The sequence below is a fragment of the Bos javanicus genome, chromosome 17 (assembly GCF_032452875.1).
Source record: "Bos javanicus breed banteng chromosome 17, ARS-OSU_banteng_1.0, whole genome shotgun sequence".
Lineage (NCBI taxonomy): Eukaryota > Metazoa > Chordata > Mammalia > Artiodactyla > Bovidae > Bos > Bos javanicus.
In genome coordinates, this window is record NC_083884.1 from 64,494,249 (window position 1) to 64,507,104 (window position 12,856).

At 48.5% G+C, this 12,856-nt stretch overlaps 1 protein-coding gene across 6 annotated transcripts in view; it reads right to left on the minus strand.

The window, feature by feature from the left end:
• ACACB (acetyl-CoA carboxylase beta) overlaps nt 1–12,856 on the minus strand; it is a 115,794-nt gene that overhangs the window by 66,995 nt on the left and 35,943 nt on the right. For 4 of the 6 annotated variants that reach the window (XM_061385113.1, XM_061385114.1, XM_061385115.1 and 1 more), the window contains 5 exons: nt 5,186–5,318; nt 4,856–4,994; nt 1,907–2,016; nt 1,612–1,693; nt 357–455 (listed from right to left, as the gene is read on the minus strand). In XM_061385113.1, coding sequence (XP_061241097.1) covers nt 357–455; nt 1,612–1,693; nt 1,907–2,016; nt 4,856–4,994; nt 5,186–5,318 — 563 coding nt within the window. Of the gene's footprint in view, nt 1–356; nt 456–1,611; nt 1,694–1,906; nt 2,017–4,855; nt 4,995–5,185; nt 5,319–6,594; nt 10,551–12,856 lie in introns of those variants that run through there. The other 2 variants (XM_061385116.1, XM_061385117.1) reach the window with 2 other exon arrangements.

The following is a 12,856-nucleotide window of genomic DNA, read 5'->3' on the forward strand; positions in this document are numbered from 1 at the left end:
TAGTGAGAAAAAAAACACATCACAAACTATTAACTATAAGAGCTCTGGCTTTTAAACGGATGTGCCTAGAAAAAAGGCTGGAATAAAAAAACAAATGATCAAAACCAGGTCATTGGATTATAAACAATTTCTATTTCTTTTTCTTACACTTTTCCTATTTTCTAAGATGTCTACAAAGATATCATACCACTTTCTTGATAATTTAAATTTTTTTTTATCTTTATTTTTATGCAATTTTATTTTTTATGTATTTCTTTGCCTGAATGAAAGAATTAAAGAAGCATACTCCTGTCACCCCTTGTGCTCTCAAGATGGGGCCCAGGCGTCCTCCCCAAGTGAAGTTCAGGGCCCCTTACCACTTCCGTTCCAGGGCAGCGTTGGGATCTGCAGAGTCTGGGCCACGATGGTGGAGGCAATCTTGTCTCCTAGTGCCCACATGGCCTCGCTGGGAGGGCCTGAGGGGTGGGGCAAGGGGGAAGGCAGACTCAGGCCCTCAAAACTGGGGGCTGATTAGGTACACAAAAGAAAAGTCCCCAGGTCCCAGCTTTAAAGGACTGAACATCAAGATGGGGAAGAAAAAAGATCTATTAGTCTGCTACTTCGTCAGTCAACTTTCAATACATGTGGACTGTAAACATGATTTATAGCTTAAGCTAAGTGGCCTATACAAAGTTCACCAGCAAAAAACTAGACCAAGGGGAGCAAGCCAGCACCTCAAAACACTAGACCATGGGTTAGCAAACTTTTTCTATAATGAGCCATAGGCAGTACATAAATGAGCCATAGGCAATACATAAATAAATGGGCAGGGCCGTGTTTCAATAAAACTTTATTTACAAAAGCAGGCAGCAGGCTGGATTTGGCCTGTAGGCTGTAGTTGGCTGGCACCAGGGCTGAACCATCAACTTCCAGAACTAAAAATGAGAGATAATGAGAGTCCCATGTGACAGCCAATGAGAGGCCATGGAAAAGAACACATCAGTGAGCACAGGTCACCAGGCAGACCCTCAGGTGAATATCAGGTACTGACTTAGCACCAAGCTGCTGTATATACAAGTCTGTGTTGTGGGCCCAGAGGTTAAGGAGCAGCAACAGGGATTTACTGAGAATGGTAGATGACTCCAATTTACACACAAGGATGACAGACAACCTAACTGAGTAAAGTTTACAAATTATACATCTGAATTATGAAACAAACAGATGCCATGAACAATAAGTGTCATTTTACCTAATAAGTAGCAGAGATGAGAGGTTCTGGTTCGAGGGGGTGAGGGCATTCCAAAGGCCTAAGAACAGCCCAAGCAAAGGTGTGGCCTAAAGATTTCCAACCTGAGTTAGAAATCTGAACATGGCTGGTATCTCAGTACCAACAGGAACACCAGCAGAGGGTTCTGCTTGCCCCAGCATCATTCTGCTGTGGTAACCATGGTAACAGCTATTTCCCTGGGCTGGCCAACCTTTCCATGTGACCTCCCACTGCTGGACTCAGTTGCTCCTGACCATGAACGTGTGATGTGGGAACATCAAACAGGCCCCCTCCTTCCAAGGCTGTATTAGCGAGAATTCCATCAAGACCCCCATTCCCACATATCTGATGGAGGTGCACTCTACCTAGGAAAGCAATCTCGTGCTTGCGCAGGAGCTCCGGAAGTTTGGGGTTTTCAGAAGCATGGCCCCAACCAGCCCACACCGCCTGCAAACACACAGAGGCATGAATAGAGGTCTTTCTTCAAGAATCCGCCCCCCATCACACCCCAAAAGCTCCTTGCTGGGTCCTACCAGCCCTGGCTTTCAGAGTCTCCTAGGACCAGCTCCTCCATCCCTTCCGAACTGTGGAACCGGGTTGCTCCAGAGTTGAGGGCATCGTCCCCGTCACAGGCAGACGGGGGCACACCGTGTGACTCACCTGCACGGGGATCCTCTTGGCGATGTCTACAATCAGCTCCACGTTGGCGTAATTGTTGTTGTTGGGCCCTCCTGGGACAGGGACATACTGATCTGCCATCTTGATATACTCTGGAATTAAATGAGAGGAGATCAGAAGGACTGACAGACCCAAGTGGAGGACAGGACCCAGCGACGCACGGCCACTGAAAGGATAACCGTGACGACTCTAGGATCACAGTGGAGGAACGTATATGATAGTTGGAAGAAAGAACTGGGTTTGACTTTAATTGTGTGAAAATATATGTGTGTCTGGTCATGGCCTGGAAGGCAACAAAAAAGAAGGAAGCAAGCTATCAATATACAATATAGTTGGATTAGAAGTGGGTTTTAAAACATCATATATATTTTTAATTTTTGGCAGTGCCATGTGGCTTGTGGGATCTCAGTTCCCTGACCAGGGATTGAACCCATGCCAGGGCAGTGAAGACTGGAATCCTAATCACTAGGCCACCGGGGACTCCCTAAAAATTCTTGGGTATCTTAATAGTGTTTTGCCACTAAACAATACAATGTTTGCTTTTAATCATGGTAAAAAAAAAAAAAAAGCCACATAACAAAATTTACCATCGTAATCACTTTTTAAGTACATAGCTCAAATACTGTCAAGTATATTCACACTGTTGCGAAACGGATCTCCGGAACTTTCTCATCTCATGCAACTCAAACTCGATACCCATGAACTGACCCCTCCCCATCCCACTGCCCAGCGCCCCTGGCACCCACCCTTCTGCCTTCTGTCTCTATGAATCTGACTGCTCAGGACCTCATGTAAGTGGAAACATCCAGTATTTGTTTTTCTGTGACTGGCTTATTTCACTGAGCATAATGCCCTCAAGGTTCACCTGTATTATGTGCCTAGTCACTCAGTTGTGTCCAACTCTTTGCAACCCGATGGCCATGGACTGCAGCCCACTAGGCTCCTCTGTCCGTGGGATTCTCCAGGCAAGAATACTTGGAGTGGGTTGCCGCGCCCTCCTCCAGGGGATCTTCCCCATCCAGGGAGCAAACCCAGGTCTCCCTCATTGCAGGTGGGTTTTTTACCATTTCAGCTACCAGGGAAGCCCCACCTGTGTTATAACATGATGATTTCCTTCCTTTTCATTGCTGAATACAATACAATGCTTTGATTTTAATATACTCATGCTCTTCAAACACAGAAATCCTACTTCTAAGAACATGTTCTAAAAAAACATTCATCAATGAAGCCAAAGACATGTAAAAGGGTGTTTGCGGGGCAGTGTGTTTTTATTTTTTGCCTGTGGAACTTCCCTGGCCAGGGACTGAACCCAGGCCGCCACACTGGAAGCACAGTCTTAACCACTGGACCACTGAGGAAGTCCGTCCTCACAGGGCAGTGTTTTGAACTGTGCAAAGTAGATTCAATCAAAAGTCAGGAGTTAGTACATCTGTACTATGACATTCTCTAAGACCCTGAGAAGGAACTGTCAAATGTTATGTGCAGACTTGGAAAAAGAACTCGAGAGCAGTGCTTCCTTCTGGCCCGCTGGCCTCTGATGCTGACCCAACGCAGTGTGTTGGTGATGGGAGAAGTTCCAGAGATTACAAATCAAGGCGTCAGGCCATGACCCACTCCTTGCTGAATTTTATTTTCATGTTGGAGAAGATAAACAAGAAAACAAGCAGGGTAACCACAGGCTGTGGGCAGTGCCAGGGCTCTGACAGGGATGGCCAGGAGAGCTATAACATTCAAATTGTGCATGGGGGAGTGGAGGCCTGCTGTGCAAAGAGCTTCCGGAAAGCACTGTCAGCAAACGGTCCAGAACTTTCCAAGCCTCTGCAACAGAAAAGAGCAAGGCCAACACTGATGAGGCCAGTGGGACAGGGACCCAGGGATAGAGGCTGAGAGGCAGGAGATGGGAGTTTGGGAGGCCAGCAGGGGCCAAGTCATGTGAGGCCTTAACTAGCCTTGGTGAGGTTCTCAAATTTTAGCCTAAGTGTGAGGAGTGACCCCACAGCATCAAGCTGTGGACTCAGCCCACAGTTCCAATCCCCAGGTCCCTGGGCAACTGAGTCACACCTTTGTGCCTCAATTATCTCATCTGTAAAATGGGGCTAACGAGCAAACCTGTCCTCACTGTAGTAAATAAAACGGAGACTCCATCAGTGCAGAGCAGAGCCCAGGACCTTCACTATGGGGAGGTTCGGGGGTGAGGGAGCTGGTGCTGGACACGGGGTGGGGGGCAGGGCATGCTGATGGAAACTGAGTTGTGTTTTAAAAGATCTGTTTGGCTACCGTGTGCAGAATCTATAATGGGACACAATTGTTCAGGGGAAAAATCAAACTGCTGCTGCTGCTGCTAAGTCGCTTCAGTCGTCTCCAACTCTGCAACCCCATAGATGGCAGCCCACCAGGCTCCCCCGTCCCTGGGATTCGCCAGGCAAGAACACTGGAGTGGGTTGCCATTTCCTTCTCCAATCCATGAAAGTGAAAAATGAAAGTGAAGTCGCTCAGTCATGTCCAACTCCTAGTGACCCCATGGACTGTAGAAAAATCAAACTGCCCAATAGTTATTAACAGAATGATCTATGCTGATAGACATGGAGCGATAAATAAGTAGAAAAATGAAGGAACGATTGAAAAAACAGCACATACCCGTGCAAGAAAAAAGCATCTGGAGGGAAAGATGCCAAGCTACTGTAACATGGACGCTCCTCAAAGGTGAGATTTCCACTTTGCATGTTAACCATTTGCATTTTTATCAGGCTTATGGGTCACTCTTGTTAGAAGCAGACATTTTAATTAAATAGAGAAGATTGGGAAATAAATATGGAATTGGGAGAGGTACCCTGCAATGCTTTCTGGGGTACAGGATGGACTTGGCCCAGGCTGAGTGGAGGAGGTGAGGATGGGGCGTGGCAGAGAGGGAGGGAGTCGGGGCTGGAGTACCTGCGTTGGCCTTGAGGTCCTCTGGCGTTACCATGACTACGAACCGGATGGCCCGCTCATTTCGGAACATCTCATAGGCCCACCTGCGGATGGAGCGCATGCATTTCACGGCGGCAATACCGTTGTTCGCGATGAGCACCTGGACAGAGGAAAAGGGCAGGGGGCCTGTGCTGGAGGCTATGTGCTACCCCAGGGTTCCTCTCATCTCTGAGAGCCTCCGAGGGTACCTCCTGCTCCTGCAAGTGCTCACCAACGGGCGGGCCTTTCTCTGCAGCCTGAGGCAGGTTGGCCTGTTCCACCCCACCCCGAGTGCCGGGACCCCACCTGTACCTTCTCGATGACCAGATGCCCCCCAAAGCGTGTGACGAACTCAGCAGGGGAAGCCACGGTGAAGTCTCTGTGCAGGTCCACTTTCTTCTGTTCTCGGCCCCTTCTTGCCAGGTGGAGCCCCGACATGCTGGGCCTGCAAGGGAACAGGACAGACCCGTGAGCAAGCAGGTTGGGGACACGCAGGCCCCTAGGAAATTCATTTCCACAGAGAAGCCAAACTCCATCAGACTCCTGCAGCTTTGCAGTCCCTCTCTGCGGACCCTGAAACACTTTACGAGGAGACTTCAAGAGGTTAGATCACAAAAGAAGCAGAAGAGACCCCGTGATCTGTCCTAAGCTGTATTTTCAGGTTTTTCATCTTCAATTCACTCTTTTTATAAATTCTCACAATTTAGGAACTCAAATAATACCAAAAAAAACCCCAACTTACAACAGGGTACAAGTGTAAGATCAGAGAAGCACACATTCTAATACTTTATATTTGTGAAGCAGTTTGTACCTTTCGTGTGCTTTTCTGTACCTGTATATCAAGCTTAAAAAAAAAAAACTGAGAACAATAAAGAAATGCATAACAACAAAATAGAAGGTCCTTGTCCCATTGCCCCTCTAGAACCCCACTCCAGAGGAAATCACGTTGGACTCAGGCATTTACACATCTCTGTGCTTCTGAACGATGTGTGTACGTTATCTTGTGAATCATCCATTAAGACATCATCCATCTATGAGCTTGTTATCTTGGCAGACATGGAATTACTGCTCTTAAGCAGCCACCCTATCCCCTTTCCCCAACCTCGTAATACAGGTTTCCTGCGATTTGGTAAATTTATGGTGTTTTATGGGTCTGGGATCATTATTCACAGGTGAGGGTTTGTGGCATATCAGATGTCCCTTTCTTTTTGCTTTTTTTTCCCTGGATTAATGACTTTTTTTTTTAGCTTGGTTTTCCTTGCATCTTCATCTCACTCCTCAGCCTCCTAGGACACGTAATGGCACCCCACTCCAGCACTCGTGCCTGGAAAATCCCATGGACGGAGGAGCCTCATGGGCTGCCGTCTATGGGGTCGCACAGAGTCGGACATGACTGAAGCGACTTAGCAGCAGCAGGACACGTAAGACAATCAGTTCCACTGCTTTTTCACTGGCCACATCCCTCCTGAAAGCCCCAACACCACTTTCATCTGGACAGAGTCCACTAAACCCCTGTACAACCATCAGCTGGGACTTCCCTTTACTGACATCCTTCGGCTTCCCTGTGCCTTTCCTGGGGTTTTACCCCCAAATTCAGGGCACCACGTGGCTCCCTCTCTTTTGATAGACCCTTCGTCTTGCCAGGACATATCCTACAGTAGTTTCGTCCAGTTAGAAAGATGACAAACGGCAGGACACACGACAGTGATGCCCCAACATGCCTGTCTTGGTCCCGGCTGTATAGGCTTCTTTTGTTGCTCTCACCCCAGAGGCCTTCTTTGGTTCTCTTAGATCCCTTTGCTTTTTTGTCCTCCATGTCTTGCTCTTCTTTGATCTACTCTCTTGGTTCAACGGAAGACATCCTTCAGTAGCTTTCTAAGAAAATGTGTTCGGGGGAGCACATGCTCTGTGGCCTTGCGTGTTCTAAAAGTGTCTTCCTTCTGCCCTCACACCGGACTCAGTCATTTAGCTGTGCATGGAATCCTAGGAGGGAAAGCCTTCTCCTTAAGAATTTTGGAAGCCTCCAGCCATTGTTGTTGTGGCTTTCAAGAATGCTAGAACCAGAGCTATGCTGATCCTTGGTCCTTTTGTAGGTGACCTGTTTTTTCCTATCCAGAAGCTTATAGCTTCTTCTCTTTTCGCCAGTATCCTATAAATTTAGGGAACAATTTTAGGAATATGCTGAGGTATGTGTCTACTTCCATCAGTAACACTGGGAAGCTGTCAGGTTCCTTCACTCTAGAAACTGAAATCTGGAGATTTATCTGCAAATTGTCCATCACTTTCCTGACAAAGGTTCGAGTAGTCAAAGCTACTGGTTTTTCCAGTAGTCATGAACAGATGTGAGAGTTGGACTATAAAGAATGCTGAGCACTGAAGAATTGATGCTTTCGAACTATGGTGCTGGAGAAGACTCTCGAGAGTGAGTCCCTTGGACAGCAAGGAGATCAAACCAGTCAGTCCTAAAGGATATCAACCCTGAATATTCATTGGAAGGGCTGATGATGAAGCTGAAGCTCCAATACTTTGACCACCTGATGTGAAGAGCCAACTCATTGGAAAAGACCCTGAACCTGGGAAAAATTTGAGGACAGGAAGAGAAGGGGACAACAGAGGACAAGATGGTTGGATGGCATCACCCACTCAATGGACATGAGTTAGAGCAAACTCTGGGAGATAGTGAAGGACAGGGAGGCCTGGCATGCTGCAGTCAATGGGGTCGAAAAGAGCTGCACATAACTCAGTGACTGAACAACAACAAAATCTCCTTAGTGACTTAACTGCCTCTTTTTTCTTCACTTTCTCCTATTATCTGGATGTTGAAATTCCTGAATTGGCCCACAAGTTTATATATTTTTCCCTCTCTTATTACTCTTTTCTTATTCCTTCTGGGCTATTCCCTCAGCCTTAGCTCCTAACTGTTCTAATAGCATGCTTTTAATGTCCAAGAGCATGGTTTGGGGCTGCAAATGTCCCCTTTCCTATGCACCCTGTTCCTATGTGTGCGGCACCCTCCCTGCCCCTGATGAGGGTATTTACCATAGCTTTTCCAAGTTCTCTTCTCCTGATGTGGTTTCTGTATCTCCCATGTTTCCTGTGTCCCTTTTGGTTGGGTGTTTGTGGTTTGCCTTCCATCTTCGAAACTGTACTTGAATGTATGATAAGCCTTGGTTGCTCTCTCAGGACCAAGAGCAGGAACCAGAGAGTTGATGAAAAGTACTGGGCATGTGGTGAAGTCACTGAACCCTAAGCTCAATGCAGAGTGATTGGGTGGGAGGGCTGTGTGTTGGGGAATTCCAAGTATTTTTCAAGTCATCCTTGCTGGCTGGTCCAGTTCCTCCAGCAAGGACAAGTCTGTGGGGCTTCTGTTGTTCAGTCACCAAGTCGTGTCCTACTCTTTGTGACCCCACGAACTGCAGCAAACCAGGCTTCCCTGTCCTTCACTATCTCCCAGAGTTTGCTCAAACTCATGTCCATTGAGTCAGCAATGCCATACAACCATCTCATCCTCTGTAGTCCCCTTCTCCTCTTGCCCTTGATCTTTCCCAGCTTTGGGGTCTTTTCTAATGAATCAGCTGTTTGCATCAGGTGGCCAAAGTATTGGAGCTTCAGCATCAGCCTTTGCAATGAATATTGAGGGTTGATTTCCTTTAGGATTGACTGGTTGGATCTCCTTGCAGTCTAAGGGACTCTCAAGAATCTTCTCCAGCACCACAGTTCGAAAGCATCAATTCTTTGGTGCTCAGCCTTCTGCCTGGAATTAAAGGTTGGCCAGGTGCTGGGACAGGTCTGGAGGACAGGACAGCTTTCAGGATTCAGCAGTGACACAGCACCCATCCTCCGGTGTGGGAAGCAGGCCCCACATGCTCCACCACGCTCATCAGTGTCCAGTCCAAAGACCCTCTACTCCCCACCCTCCAGAGACCAAACCACCTGTGTGCAACCGGGGTGGGAGTGGGCAGCCCCCAGCCACCTGGGCAGATGAGAGACCTGTGGTTCTGTCACCTTGTCCTCCTCACGATGGGGTCCCCAGACGCAGAAGCACACGATGCTGCTGATCCCGGTGCCTTCGGGACACAGGCTCTCAGCTTCTCTCTCTGCTCCTTATGGCTCAGACCTCTTGGTTCCGTTAACCAGAGACTGCTTGTTCATCTGCTTTCCAGTTTCCAAAATGTCACTGCTAACTCCTGCTTCTGTTCTGCTGGGGCCTGATGGGTTTCCAGCTCTTTAAGAAAAAGCTTGGAATTCCCTGGTGGTCCAGTGGTGAAGAATCCACCTGCTAGCGGCTGGGACGCAGGGTTGATCCCTGGTCCAGAAGGATCCCACATGCCGCGGAGCAACTAAGCTTGGGACACAACTACTAAACCTGTGCTCTAGAGCCTAGGAGTCGAAACTACTGAGCCCACGTCCTGCAACTGCCGAGGCCCCAGCACCCTAGAGTCAGCGCTCCCCAACGAGAGAAGCCACCGCAGCGAAAAGCTTGCTCACCACAGCTAGGGAGCAGCCTCTACTGACCGCAACTCAGAAAGCACGCACGCAGCAATGAAGGCACAGTGCAGCCAAACGAAACAAACAAAACTTAAAAGAAAAAGCTCCTGTCATTTGGTGAGGTTTAAATAGGTGCGGAATCAGGCGTTCTGTCCACTCTCTCTCATCCCACCAATGGGCTATTCAAGCAGGGAGACAGCCACCTGCCAGGGATTAAGTTAGAGGTTTGCCACCGAGGGATGTGTCCAATAACTGTGTCACCAGGCATCTTGGGAGGGCAGGGCTGAGTGGGTCTGAGGGGCCAAAAAGTTTTGGTGAAGAACTGACAGGTCCTAAGGAACACCGCCAGCAGGCCACTGGGAACAGCAAAGTTGTAGGCCAATAAGCCGCTGGGGGGAAGAGATCCCATTTTACAGATAGGCAAACTGAGGCCCAGCCAGGCAATCACCCAGCAAGTAAACAGGATTGGGGCTCTTGCCATCACATCAGAAAGTGCTGGGTGTGGGCACTTCCTGCTACACAGTCTTTGCATCCAGGATAGTTCCCCATGGGGAAAGCCTTCTAGAAACCTGCAGTCTGTCCCCCCTCACCCTCTCCAGGCTCTGCCTATCAGAAATGAAAAAACGGACTTCCAGGCCAGGGAGCAAAACCAGAAATGAATGACAGAAACCCATCGTGAGGGCATGAGGCTACATCAGAAGAGGACTTGTATTTTTCAGTGAAGACTTTCTTAGTTCAACTGGGCTTCTGCACGCTGCCTGAAAGAACAAACAAATGGACAAGGGATTTCCGGCCCTTGAGCTGGCGGCCTTCCTGCCTCCCATAAACTGCAACCAGCTTCTCTTCTAAAATCTCCTGGGACTGAAGTGCTAAAATGAAATGGGACTTGGAAAAGGACTCTGGAGGTCAATATCATCTTGCAAATGTGGACAGGGCTTTCATCAGAATTACATCCCGTGAACCAGCAAGCAGTTCAGCGTGTTTTGTTTCACTGAACAACAGCCTGTTTTTATTTCTTTAAAACAGTGGTCCCCAACCTTTTGGCACCAGGGGCCAGTTTTGTGGAAGATCATTTTGCCACAGACAGGGCAGCGGGGGAGATGGTTTCAGGATTCCTCGAGCACATGACATGTATTAGGCATCTTATTTCTATTATTGTTACATCAGCTCTACCTCAGATCATCGGGCAGTAGATCCCAGAGGCTGGGGACCCCTGCTTTAGAAAACAGGCAGATTTGGCCTCAGTGCCGTCATTTGCAGACCCCTCATGTAGGAAAACAGACACCAAAACGGGCAGTTTTCTCACAGTGGTTGAACAACGGGTTTTTCCTGTTTTCTTCTTTTTGCCTACAGTCGTTAAATTTTCCATCACACTATTATTTTCAGTAAGAAGAGAAAGCTATTAACGTTGTAACAGGGATGCTGAAAGCCATGGTCGTTTTGGTTTCCACCGGCACTCAGTAGCCTCCACTGTAAAGTGAGGATAACAACACGTGCCTCACTGGATTGTGAGGATTAAACAAGCTAGTATGTTTTCCAGTGGTCATGTGTGGATGTGAGAGTTGGACCCAAAAGAAAGCTGAGCGCTGAAGAATTGATGCTTTTGAACTGTGGTGTTGGAGAAGACTCTTGAGAGTCCCTTGGACTGCAAGGAGATCCAACCAGTCCATCCTAAAGGAGATCAGCCCTGGATAGTCCATGGAAGGATGGATGCCGAAGCTCTGATACTTTGGCCACCTGATGCAAAGAACTGACTCATTGGGAAAGACCCTGATGGAGGGAAAGTTGAAGGCAGGAGGAGAAGGGGACGACAGAGGATAAGATGGTTGGATGGCATCACCGACTCGATGGACGTGGGTTTGAGCAAGCTCTGGGTGTTGGCGATGGACAGGGAAGCCTGGCGTGCTGCAGTCCATGGGGTCGCAAAGACTCGGACATGACTGAGTGACTGGAATGAACTGAACTGATAGAAAGTAAAAGCCAGCACTGGGTGCACGGAAAACTTTATTATTTCAGTGCAGTGATGCCAAGAGATCAGGGGCTACTGATCTCCCCATCTAACCAAGAATAGCATCAGGCTGCTTCTCTGCCCAGGGCCTCCTCCCCAACCACCCACTCTCCCCACTGGTCTCCCCAACTGGCTAGCTTGATCCTCTGGCTTCAGAAAATCTGAGACATCCCATTTTTATACACACAATCTTAAAACTCAGCGATTTGACCTAAAGTGCAACAAAGAAAATCTCAACCGCTAGAAAAACACCTTTTTGTGGCCTGGGGAAAACCATTCATGGCTGCCATTTTGATTTCAAAACTGGGGACACAGCCCCTTCATCAGGCGGGCCCCAAACCCATCACAGCGAAGTAGGTGGGTGAACACAGTGCTGCTGCTGCGGCTTTGCTTTGGGGCCAGCCTCAGAGCCGGTGGCTATTTTTAATCTGTTTCTGACGAAGCTGGAGGCCAATCAACATTAGCTCTGGGGGGCTGACCTTTGGCCGGCATTTGTTCCAAGACAAGTGTGGGGGCTGAAATACTCCACGGTGACTTTGGAAATGGCTTCAGGTGCAGTCAACTATGCAAGAGAGCTGTCAGCAAAACACCAAACACCGTCAGCTGCCCGGGCATGAGAACAGGCAGGGCTGCATGGGGAAGGAAGGAATAAACATCCTCAAGTGTCGCCATAGACTGGGCCCAGAGGGTGCCTCCCTGAATCCCCAGCCTTACACAGGGGAGCCCATCATCTCCGCACAATGAAGAAACCGAGGCTCAGAGAGGCCCACGGACCTCAAGTCACACAGCTGGCAGGTGGCAGAGCTGGGCTTCCAGTCCGACTCTCCCTGACCCCCGGAAGCTAATTTCAAGGCAGAAAGCCATCTGAGATCAGTGGAAGTAACTATATGGTCTGGACTTAGAAAAATAAGCACTCCCATCTGAGACACAATTTTGAAGGCCAGGGTTCTCAACTGGGTGCGACCTTGCTCCCCTGGGGACACACAGCGATGCCTGCAGACATTTTTGGGTGTCACAATGTGGAATGTGCTCCTGGCATCTAGTGGATAAAGCCAAGGATGCTTCTCAACATCTTGCAAAGCCCCCCACGAAGACTCTCATTCGGTCACTAAGTTGTGTCCAACCCTTTGTGATCCCATGAACTGCAGCATGCCAGGCTTCCCTGTCCTTCACCATCTCCCAGAGTTCATTCAAACTCATGTCCATTGAGTCAGCAATGCCATCCAACCATCTCACCCTCTACCGTCCCCTTCTCCTCTTGCCCTCAATCTTTTACAGCATCAGGGTCTTTTCCAATGAGTCAGCTCTTTGCATCAGGTGGCCAAAGTACTGGAGCTTCAGCTTCGGCATCAGTTCTTCCAATGAACATTCAGGGTTGACTTCCTTTAGGATTAACTGGTTTGATCTCCTTGCTGTCCAAGGGATTCTCAAGAGGCTTCTCCAGCACCACAGTTTGAAAGCATCAATTATTCGGGGTTCAGACTTCT